At 44.4% G+C, this 12795-nt stretch overlaps 1 protein-coding gene across 3 annotated transcripts in view; it reads right to left on the reverse strand.

Annotated features, from left to right (window-relative positions):
• Nucleotides 1–12795, reverse strand: part of SIRT7 (sirtuin 7) — a 157071-nt gene that overhangs the window by 78564 nt on the left and 65712 nt on the right. For 2 of the 3 annotated variants that reach the window (XM_085617544.1, XM_085617543.1), the window contains exon 2: nucleotides 11521–11658. In XM_085617544.1, coding sequence (XP_085473670.1) covers nucleotides 11521–11658 — 138 coding nt within the window. Of the gene's footprint in view, nucleotides 1–8961; nucleotides 9067–11520; nucleotides 11659–12795 lie in introns of all 3 variants that reach the window. The other variant, XM_085617542.1, reaches the window with a different exon arrangement.

Raw genomic sequence — 12795 nt, forward strand, 5'->3', positions numbered from 1 at the left:
GCCTAAAGCTCATGGGCCACCTCCAACTAAAAGAAGAAAGAGGGTAGGTGACCCACAAAGAAGCAAGATTAACCATTCTGATTTTGGCAAAACGTCAAGGGCCACTGTAACTATTGTACCTACGTCAAAGTCCAGTGTACCAATTATTTCAACTTTAGCGGTTCCCACGGAAATAGCTTCAATCCCAAAAGTTCCCTTATTGGCCGCATCTCCTTCATTTGGCCCAGTTACCCCTCTACACTGTCCGCCTAAGGAAGCACTGCCCGCTGCCTCTCTCGAGAGTATTGAACGATTAATAAGGTCATTCGTACTACCTATAATAGAGAGGTTAAAAAAGATGGAGCAACGGTTGGGGAATCTAGAACTGGCCATTAGTAACAACGCGGGGGTACTTAAGGACCTTGCAAATCTAGTGCCCCCCAACGCAGCACCAGCGATACCTCCTACCCCTGTTACCCACAAGGGTATAAGCAAAATTAGTAAGTTCATTACTAGTAGTCAACTCAGGGCTATACCCCCTAAATTAGTTCAACAATCAGTACAGCATGATCCTGGTGAAGCCCCTAAGGGAGGGAAACAATCTCTTATAGGAAATATGCAAGATGAGAGGGGAAGCACTAGCCCAGTTAGGACAGTGGATCATAAGAGGCGCCAAGTTGAATTACCCCCAGAAGCGGTTCCTTATGTGGTAGTGCTTACGGGAGTTCCGACACTAGAAAAGGGTAGGAGGGAAGGGTTCTCTCAGCTGAAAAATAAAACTATACACTGGCTTAGCCAAAATAGACCTCTTCCCTTCAATATCAATGGTGAGATCCTGTATGTCCGACGACTCCCCTGGTTGGGACGTAGAGCCAAAGATATTGAGGGGGACCTAATTGTTATTAACTTTAGAGATCCTAGAGCTGTTAATTATATTTTAAATTGTACTCCAGGGAAAACTAGCATTTCGATTGTGCCTTGTGAACTGACATATTTTTACCCAAGATCTCTAGCGACCCCTATGATGTACCCCGGGGTTATAGCTCGACCGCAGATAAAACTGCCTGTACCACCCATACCTTTTAACAACCGGCATACAATGTATGCACCCAACCCTATGGCTACTGAAACTGCATCTGGATGGGATACTGTACCTTTTAGGAGCTATAGAAACGGAACTAGGAGGACAGATTATCGGTCACCATTCACCCCGCTGGAAGTCACAAATAGATTTGATGCCCTCTCAGGCTTTGATGATTGCGATTGACAGGGGGGGCCTCCTAACGACATGCCGCCCACCATCGAGTACCAGGCTGTGAATGCCAAGCCAAGCCCTCCAGCGCAAACTCTGTTACCAGAACAAACTATCTACCCTGTAATTGCCCCTTCCTCTATTGACCGACATTTATTGAATTGTGAGTATGAGTCGGCCACAGAAATTAGTCCTCCTGTGACTAACGACTTCTTTGGTTCCTTGGATTACGACTTAACTAGGCGAGATTTGCCGACTGCCCATGTTAAAATCCGCTCTTGGAATGTGGCGGGACTTAAGAGTAAACTACCCATTCCTGAGTGGGGCTCTTTTATGGCCCTACACGACATTTGTATGTTGCAGGAAACTTGGGCATTAAAAAGAAGTATAGCCCAGGGATTTGCTACGTATGATATCTTGGCAAGTAAGGGCAAGAAGGGCAGACCCCTGGGGGGATTGTCTATATGGGTTGGCACGCACTTAGGAGCCAAGGCATCGCAAATTCCAGCTAATTCGCTGTATGTTCAGTGCGTACTGCTGACTATACCAAAAGGGCCAAACATTGCCCTGATTAATGTATACTCAAGGCCAGTTAGGCGGGGCCTTGAGTCAGAGGTCATTGAAACTTTGTTGACCCTCATCCAGTCAATGGACTCCTCCACAGTGTTAATACTGGGAGGCGATTTTAATTGTCATTTCGAGCCACTCATGGATACGAATTTGGGTGGCTTGGATGATGTTGATTCACTGTGGGCCATTCCTGAGCCATTGACTACTCGGGTCAAGGCATGGACCCCTTTAGTTTTGCAACTGCAGTCATTTGCGCTCACAACTTCATTACGAGCATGCAATGGGAGGGTGGAGCCTGATAGACCAGGGAAAGCCACATTTAACCGATTAAACCAGTCCTCAATAATCGATTTTATTTTTATAGAGGCTAGGCATTGGGATAGGCTATACGAGTTTAGGGTCATTGAAACAGGGGTGGGGAAATCGTATCGCCCGACGCCCGAAGCAAGTAGATTTTTATCATGGGCAAGAAGATTTATTGTCTATTTTGCCCGACGGACAAGTAGACATTAAATCACTAAAGATATTTGAGCTGTGGGCACTCCGGGGCTCACAGCCAATTACAAATGCAGTCAAAGCTTTTGGAGGCCATTGACTGGCTGTAAGCACATGACTGGACTCTATCTAGCCAGTGATTGGCGGGGGAGTCTTGCGCTAAACGTCAGTGTTCTGGCGCGGATTCCGTCACTGGTGCAGCCCACCTGCTCTAGGAACCCAGCTGCCGAACGTGCAAGGGCAGGCCCTGAGACAGGTCACAGCGCTGTGGGCCGAGTGGTCTCTCTGCCATGGATTGCTGCGTGGCTCGATCGCCCTGTCCCGTGGGATCCGTCCAAGGCAGGTCACTGATCTTTGGTGTGCTGCTGCGCACTTCCTGGAGTCACGAGCAACAAGTCGGCGTCTCACTGTATGCCTCCCCAGCAGGTGAGTCCGTCTGATAATGGGTTTTGCAGCGGTCCGAGCTTTAAGAAAATAATATTAACTGTGATTCTGCATGCAGTGGTCTGGATTCAGTGAGCGTGGGGGCAGGGTTAAATGTGTGGCATGTTAACAATTTACAATAAGGCGGGAACCTCTCCTTTTGCAATCTAGCAATGGAACCAGTACAGTGTGAAAACACGATGAAAGGAACTTTACAATAGAGAGACATTGACCTTTACTTTGTCTCTGCTTTTATGGACAAGGTCGCATTTGGGGGCACGGAGCAAACGCGAATACTTTAAACACCTGGCAGGCTTACAGAAAATGAAGCCTTGAAAGATTATTGCGTGCGCTGTTAATAGAAACATTTTTTAAATTGTATTGTTTTCCTGCTGTTAAATCAAGCTAATGTCGAATAAAGGAAACGCCACATAATGCAGAAGGCAGAAAGTATCTTCGTAATCTAGGCAATGCTATGTGTGCAGCGTATTTCACACTGTTAACTGAGATGTGGGCCTCTCTTGGCGTCTGAAACATTGCACTGTTCACATTTTTGCCCAAGATGAGATCTCCTTTACCAATACCCTCCCCCATAGTCTTTTTTGTTTTTTCCTTTTTCCGTTACCTCCCCTCGGCTCCACGGCTTCTAGCTTAATTAGTGCCCACACTTTATCTTTCAATCTTGCCAGTGCTGCAGAGGAAATGCCTCACGCCCGTGTCAATTTTTATAGGCGTAATCCTGTCAAAAAACGGGGTTTTCTCCACATTTAGGGCTCATTTCTGTTAGCCTGTACCTTTATTTGGTTGCATTTCTCGTCTCCTGTACCTACTGTAAACAGCCCTCACCATGCACAGTTCTCTAGCAGTTTGTGCTAAATTAGCAAAGCCATTGTAATGAAGCAGTAGGGAAGGCCTAATTTATGCGGCAGGGAAGGTCTAAATTACGCAGCAGGGTTGACTAAATTATGTGGCCACAAAAAATGAGAATTATGTAGCATAATGCAGCAAATTTTCGTTGATAGTATTACTTCATTATTTTGACATCTGTACACCTTAACACTGTATAAATGTTTTTCCTCATTACTTTAAGATTAAGACCCAAATACAGCAATAGCAATGTAAAAGAGACCAGTCACTACTTCTGATGGGCTTTTCACTGTGTGGCAGGACATGTTACCCCCTTTTTAGTAACTTGATCTGTTTGAGCTAGTATCAACATTTTTTGTTGTTAAAATATGCAGTTTAAGCAGCATGTGTTGAATTATATGGCACATTATGTGGGAAACTCCTCAGCTGTAGAATCTCATAATTAGAGTGGCTCTGTATATATTAATCACACGGGAGCTGTCACCAGTGGGGGACCATATTTCATTTGCAACGATATTAAATGGCAAAACTTGCAGAAGCGCGCTCAATATAAAGCAGAAATTATCAAAATATAAATTTGTATAAATTATATAAATCATGTTCCAACCTCAGAATTTTATGCAGCCGCTGTAGTGATGCATTTTTGTTGCACAGTTACGTCAGCAGTAAAAACGCGCCCATACCAGATCTAAGGAAAAGGGGCTCTTCCGCCTGTGTGAATATTCGTCCTATGTAGACATAAAGGTTTGTTTTTCTTTCCCTACATGATTTGCCAATGGGCGTTTTCCTATGTGCCGGTCTTTGTGACTTCTTTATGCATGTGCCCATTTTCAAATATCCAAGTTAGTATCATCCCTTGGACCCTCTTAATGCTCAGCTTCTGAAATAAAGAAACTGATTACACAAGTTGCTGCAACGTTAAAACCGTTTCTTTCACCAGGCTTTCCAATGCTCGTGTATCAGCTTCCTGCAACAGAATTATAGGATTTCCCAGAGGATAACGCACACATTTTGGTGGGCAGTGGGGAGCTGGGGACACTGGAAAGAGAGAGACAGTGGCAGAGAACTTGGATTTTAAAGAAAAAACTGAGTACTTTGCAAATCTCAGTGAGACAAACTTGCACATCTATTGCTCATCTACACTCCTTCATGTTAGGGAAGCTTACTCTGCTGGTGCCATTACTAACCAGTACTTTGCACAAGAGAACCCTGTACTGCTACTGCCAGTGTTGCATGTGCTATTTGTGTGGTTGAAGAATGTGGAGATGTAGCAGTGAGTGCACAAAAATATAATCACACCACACCTGCCCAGGAGAGTAAAAGCAGAGATTGATATAACTGCCCATTACTTTCTCTTGTGTATTCGTACTTGTGGATACTGCTTCAGTGAACTAAACACCTCTGCTATGTGATTTTTGCTGCCCCATGAACAGTTCATAAACTCTGCCGAGAAGTGGTTATTCCCATCCACACATTTATCAGAGCATGATTTGAAACTGGACAGCTATGAGTTGGCCCTAGGACTGAGAACACCCTTTTGCCCTACAGGTTCATATTCCGGCACATTCTATGCCAAATACGCTCCAAGAAATGTAGTCCATTACCAGCCTGCACTCTGCGTTTAGGTACTATTTCTCTAAATTTGAAAATGTGTCACATGCATACTGGTTACTAATTGAGTGCAGTGCACAATGACACATCTGCACACATGCTGTACATCCAGCCCGTACAACAGTTGAATTTAAGGGTGTATGACCATGCACTGCACAATTGGACTTGCATTTGAAGTATACTTTCCACAGTATATTGCACTGATTCCCGTGCAGGTTCTCTCCGTGCAGACCCACCTCACTGATTTATGGAATAGGTGGGGCAAGCAGATATTTTCCCAGGACAAGTAGATTTGTGTAACATTTTGTCCATTGGCCAAGTAGATTTTTGTAAAATTTCCACACCCCTGTTGAAAGATCTGACAGTGACCATAACGCCCTGGTACTCTCACTCAAGATGGGGAGTTTTAGGTTGAAATGCCAAATCTCGGATGATCACTGTGTCACTGTGCCTTTAATTATCACAAACTGTAGGCGTAGGGTTAAATGGCCAGATCTTCAGATGTCCGACAGCAAACTTGCCGTATTATATAAGACTACCATTCCATTTATTGAAGAGATGGGGAAATTTGGCCATCTAGGCAAGGCATCTGAAATACATAATCAATTGGTCACAGCACTTAAAGATATTCTTTGCCCTGAGAGAAGGGCAAATCAGCCACGGACCACGTCTTTTCAGTGGTACAATGCCTCTTGTCGGAATGCCAAAAAGGCCCTTTTTAGAGCTTTAAAAATCAATAACAGGGAGGCCATTAGGGCTCACCGTACTGTGTATAAAAAGGCACTCCGCGATGCAAAAAAGGAATGGGAGGCTACTAAATGGGAGAATTTGGGATCTGCACTTAGCAACAAAAATTCCAAATTATTCTGGTCGATAGTTGCAACTGGACTTAGTGGGCATATCCCCGCCCCGCCCCCAACATTGTCCCTTCTATCTGGGAAAGCCATTTTTGTGCTCTCTATGGCATTTCTGTGTCTGGTGGTACGCCTGATAACACCACTGAACCCCAGCAATCCCAAAGTGTTAGTGGGGCTGAAGAGCAGGGATGGTTAATTGCCGCCCGTTCACGCCTTTCCCCAGATGAATTAATCACCTTGACCGAGGTAGAGACAGCTCTAGGAAATTTGCTCCCAAATAAGGCTCCAGGTTTGGACAAACTGCCAGGGGACTTGTTTGGGACGCAACCAAAAATCTGGGCCCCTTATCTGGTTGTTTTATTTAATGGTATTTTGCAGGGAGACGATCTGCCTCCTACTTGTTAGGAGCAGAAATCGTGCCTATTTTAAAAAAGGGATGCCCATTAACCCCCTCTAACTACAGACCCATCAGTTTAATTGATACATCACAAAAGCTGATGGGGAGGGTTATCCTTGATGGGATCCTCGGGTGGATTGAGGAAAAGGGGATATTGTCTACACTCCAGGCAGGATTTAGGTCTGGCACCTCCAACTTTAGATCAGATATTTCGCCTGCAGGTCCTGTATTGGAAAACAGCAAAGGTGGAGGGTGGCAGCCTCTACCTTGTGTTTGTGGACCTGCGGGCAGCATTTGACCTGGTCCCGCGTGGAAAACTTTGCAGAGTGCTAGCAGATATGGGCCTCCCGCCCTACTTGTTAGCCATTCTTTCGAGGCTCCATCTAAATAATTTTGCGCAGGTCAGGTGTGGAAGGTACGGTGAACTCACAGACCAATTCCCTGTCCTAAAAGGAGTCCGTTGCTGGCACCAACTTTATTTAGCCTTTATATAAATGGCCTCGTAGAACATTTGAATGGTGTGATAAACAACGACGCCCCTAGATTGGCTACAGGTAGAGTGCCCACTCTGATGTTCGCAGCCGACACATTGTTGCTGTCTAGAACATCATCGGGCATTCAAAAAACTCTTGATGGCTTTGTGGAGTTTTGTGACCTTCGGGGGTTGGAAATCAATCTAGGAAAAACAAAGTTTATGATCTTCAACCCCCCCAAGCATGTACGTCCAAACCCAGTATTATATGGTACCCCCCTGGAAAGGGTTAAAACATTTATTTATTTGGGTGTCACTCTTACTGAGAATTTTGACCGGTATAAGCAGGTCGCCAAATCTACGCTTAAGCTATCTCAGCTAGCGGGGGGCTTAAGTAAAGTTTTTAGGGCATCTACTTTTAGGCCGGTCTCCCCAGCACTTAAAATATATTGGCATCAAGCAAGAATGGCAGCAATCTATGGGGCTGAACTTTGGGGGCACAAGCAGACTACGGATCTCAAAAAGGTGGAGCAGTCTTTTGCTCGAAACTTAGTTGGGTTACCGCCTAGTACGCCATTGATCCCTCTTAGATTTGATCTTGGCTTGTTTCCAATAGAGGAGATCATAAGTGCTAGACCAATTATGTATTGGAAGAGGTTGTGGTCCGTCACTAAATTGGCTGATTACAGAGCAGAATTTTCTGAGATTTGGCCTATTCTTAGATACAAAACGATCCCATGGCTTCAGTATATTAGTACAGTTAGTACCCGGCTAGGCTCCTCCGGATTATGGGATACCCCTGAGACCTGTTGCCCCGGGATATCTAAGAATATACTCCTCTCTCAGATACGTATGTTAAACTATCAAACACTAATGAGCTCTACATCACTGGGTAGGCTGACATCTGAGTTCCTCCTAGTAAAATCAGAGCCCAAGGCTGAGGAATTCATGGACCTAATTGAACCCCCAGCAGCTCGAAAGCTGTATATTCAGCTACGGCACAGTACTCTTCCTATAAGGTCCCTTACCACCAAATGGTCTAAATCCAATATTGAAGCTTGCCCCGCATGCACTTACAAAATTGAGAATATTCCCCATGTACTGTTCTTTTGCCCTGCCTATTCTGCAATTAGAAAACGCTGGCTGACCCCTATCTGTAAGAACTTGGGACTTTTGCACTTTACACAGGCTTGTAGGATATTGACCTACGATACTCATCCTCCTATTGTGTTTGCGGTTTCTCGTTATTTGTTTTATATGTGGCGTAGGAGGCGAAATGTTTTAACCTAATTGTTGTGTTTATCGTTTCTTCATTGCTATGTATTGTGATAACTTACAGTTTAACCTGTTTTTAAATATTTATGATCATTTAATGTTTTAATTTTTGTGTTGATATAGTTTATATGCACTTTTTATGGTCTGTTGACCGAAATAAAGTTATTACAACAACAACAACAACATGTGATGTCATCAGCAGTGCATTGCGGGGGCGCGAGTTATAGTTAGCTGAACTAACTATAACGGGGGAATTTCTCTGGTTTCGTACGAGTGAAATGTCCAACTAACTATAACTTTCCCTAAAACCTATGGTTTTTCAGTGAATATATATATATCTCTCTCTCAAAAGAACAGGTTGTGGCGATGCAGGCGTGCTGCCAAAACCCTGGTGGTGAATGAAAAAATGGCACCACTGCTTGCGTTAAAATAAAAAAGGCCTCCCCAAACTCCATTATGAGAAGGGAAGCCAGCACTTGAAGTCAGGGAAATTAAACCTGTTTATTCAGCCAGGTCACCTCCGGCACTAGGTGTTTTGGATTTAATGATTACTCTTGCAGATGGACACATGCAGACCTCCACATACAAAAAACCAACGGACAGTAATAGTCTCTTGCGGTATGACAGCCATCATCCTAAACATCTCAGGGATAACCTGCCATTCGGGCAATTCTTGCACCTATGTCGCAATTGCAGCTCCCCCAGAGACTACCAATCACAAGCTGCTGATTGACAAATAATCTAGAGGCACGCTATTATTTACCTCATGTTGTCGTAAGAGGGCCCGTACTAACACTAGGGCCTCACTTTTGGAACCACAACCGAAATCCCGAGAGGAGACTTTGACATGTGGGACTTCCTTCACACACTGCAATCAAATCAAATAAAGAAAATCATTAAAAAACACTGGGGTATCCTGCAAACAGGTTGTCAGGAATACCCACACCCCACGTTTGCCTTCAAACGTACCTGTAACATAAAAGATACTATTGTTCACACTAGACCTAGAGCCACGGGCGAGCCCCCTCAACAACCATTATGTGACTGGACATTTTCCCTGCAGCTCCTGTAGTGTATGTGCCCTCACTGAACCCTCTAAAATGATACAACTGGATGACTAACTAGTGTGGATACAAAGACCCCACACTAATTGCAATTCTAAGAACTGAATTTATATGATCATCTGTCCCTGTAGTTATCATTACATAGGCATGACCACCCTCGTAGTCCAAATCAGAATCATTGTACATAGCTGTGGCATACGCTGCAAAAAGACCTCCACCAAAATGAGCACACACTACCTTGAGATGCGCCATTTCCCTGACGACATACGTTGGATAGTGCAGGACACACCCCAACATAACCAAGGCCAATCTGTTCCACAAAGAACAGAGATGGATTTTTCGTTTGTCCACGTGACAGGTCTTCATGATAACATACCATGGGGTGAGATACATGACCGATACTCTACATATATGTCTTTTTCTCCCCCGTATCGTTTTTGACACAGTACCCTTTCAGACTGACAAGCTCTCGGAGACCCAATTTTCCATCGGTGTTGAACCAACTCGGACCATGGCTGACCACCGCTGAGGTCCGTAATTTGGGTGTTCATTCCCCCATATAACCCATACCTGGACATGACGGTACGCTAACATAACTACCACAACCTGTCCCACACATTGATCCACTTCAATGGTCACGTGATCACCGAGACCAGTGACTGATGCTTGCTAGCTCTTGTGCAGATTTGGGATTAATTACCCAAAACTCCACCAGTGACTGACTAGAGCCTGTGTACGCTCCCATGGAGTATCCCTGCCCATCGGATAGCTCTTGAAATATTGTAGTGATCTTGTCCTTCATCAATAATGATTTTGTTTAACATTGCCTCACCATTTATTGTTGTAATTCCTTTGTTTACATTGGCGCCCATTCCGCTCACAAGATGGCGCAAGTACCTTGACTCATCGAGAGTCGGGAAGCGGTCTAGTGTCGAGGGCGCACTAGTGATGACGCACACGATAACTGCTTGTCTTACAGTGTCTGCTCCGTCTCATCCACACTCCAGCTTTAGCGGTGCCCAGGATAGGTAGCACGCTACACACGGCGGCATCAGTCTGAGTATTCTCTGTATTCGTGAGCCTACTGTTCATCCTGGGTAAGACCGGCATCTGACACCAACATTCAAGCACACGTTTTATCAGCGTCTTCCCTCATTTATGCTTTTCTCCTCTAGGCGAACAACGCTTTCTAGAACGACTCCACTACGGACTGTGGAGTTGCTTTCCATTTTGGAGGAGGTAAGACCGTGTGAGTGCTTGTAGTGTTGATGTCACCAGCCTATATTATACCCCAAAACTTTGCATGAGTAAGCTTACAGGATTTTTGAAACACCGTGGACTTCATCTCTGGGTTAAATGTGATTATTGCCAAGAGATCTTGTTCGTATGGCTTGCCATTTGACGCGCTTTCATCATTTGTTTCACTATATGTACCATCACGAAGCATTAACCTCTGCATGTGGTTAGACAAACGCACTGCATATATGTATACATCAGCTAAAAACTGTTGCTTGATATCTTTTATTTTGTTCTTTTCCCCTTTTGTTCCCTCCAGGTCGGTCCATATATCAATTGTCTTAAGGTATACTATTATACTGTTGAAAGCTGTGGTAAGTTATGGCTCTAGGAAACATCTGTACTTTTGACCGACCTACCCTCGAGTAGTTTAGTTTGCATCTTTCACGGTCCTGACAAATTGCAGCGATAATCTTTGACAGAAGAATGGCAAGAAACATGTTGACCTCCACCTCATTACGGAGCCAATGTGGACCATTATATCAACCTTTGGCGTATACCTGCTTTTACTATAACCGAGGGATCCACACATTAAATTATTCCTTTGGATTCCCTAGAGTTATTTTTAGACTCACTATACACCACTCTACTCACTTACAGCACTTCACATAGCACCTCACACTTCACGTTGGCAGCTAAAAAGAACTCCGGCAAAGAGCCCCCCTGTGGGGCCCGTTTGGCATTACAGCACCCGCCCAACGAGGAGCTGCCCGATGATGAAGCATGACACCCCTTGGGATGTGTGAGGGCTCTTGCTCCTGATGGATTAGACCCCCTAACTTGATTCATCAGGTACCTCTGACCCGCTTCCTATCGACCCTCCCTTTCCAGAGGAACTGCATACCTCTGTGGGCATGTGTGCTGGACCTTTATTTGCCCCCTGTCCCGCCCATTGTATACTGAGTTACCAAATAAAAACATTCTCAAATGGCAATGGTTAAATGTTTTCACTGACTGCTCACCTCTTCTTGTCTCCTCTTCAAATTTTGCTGCTTTTTGCTTCTCTGCTGAAGTTCCTTGACGAGATCAGCACACTCAGTAAGAAGCATATCCTCCTCTGGGTTTCGTGCACCTAGTGGCTTCTTTAGGATCTGGGAGACCTGCAGTATTATAAGAGGTAATGGTGTATGAGTTATGACAATGTAGACTGAAATGAACATCTGACCACAGCAGGCGAAGAACACCAGACAACATGGAACAGACAGAATTTACAGTTATCAGAATATTAATGATACTGGGTAAACACCTGTTTTGCAAAGAGCGGGGCAGTCTCATCAACTTCAAGCACTGACACTCCAAAATCTAGGTTTGTTTTTATAGTGCAAAGATTTAAGTTTACATGTGCGAGTGGGGAAGCAGCAAGTAAAATATTAAAGAGAAAAGGGTTGAGGAAGAATATACTCTATAAAGAGGAAAGCAGCCTTCACCTCGGGAAAATCTGCACGGTGAAGAAAGCAAGCTGCCCTACATATTCCATTTAGTACCTATTTATACAGGCCATTTGTTAGCGATTTAATATAATCACACATATGTTTAAAGTCATACATGAAAAAAACAAAAGAATAGAAGGAATGCTTGCAGACAGCCCAAACTACTGACAATCACTCTAGATACCATTCCAACTAATCTATTTTCGCCCGATGTGTCACTCTATACAGAGGAGCACCGTATGAAAATAAATACTGACCATGCTAATCATTGAATTCGTCCATACCATACTGCCCAGACCGGTATCGGCCTCATTAGACTTCGTCATTGAAGTACAGCTTGGACCCTGTAGCATAAGGACCAATTGATGAACTTCTGAGCATATCCATGGCTACTTAGGGCATTACATCACCACACAAAATAAGGAGTACTTGCAAATAGCCTAAACCACTGGAAATTGGTTTGGGTAGCATTCCAACCTATGATTTTTCACCGACTGTGCCACTCTAGACAAAAGCCCACTTATACAAATCAGTTCTGAACCTCCTCCTCATGGGACAGTCCACCCTGAAATGCCAAGGGAGGTGCCTTCCAGAGGGGACTACAAACTAACCCCAGTCAGGTTTTAGCTTTTTTAGACCTAGTCAGTGATGTATGGCTTGGATTCTATGGCTAGCTTTGGACCCACACCTGGGCATATGCTTGGCCCCTTCACACAATACATCAGACACAAATGTCTGCAGCTGCCCGACAGCTCCTCAACATACCAATGATCTTTCAGATCACACCTGGCTTTTCTCCCTAAACTG

This window comes from Triturus cristatus, chromosome 7 (genome assembly GCF_964204655.1).
Source record: "Triturus cristatus chromosome 7, aTriCri1.1, whole genome shotgun sequence".
In the NCBI taxonomy this organism is placed as follows: Eukaryota; Metazoa; Chordata; class Amphibia; order Caudata; family Salamandridae; genus Triturus; species Triturus cristatus.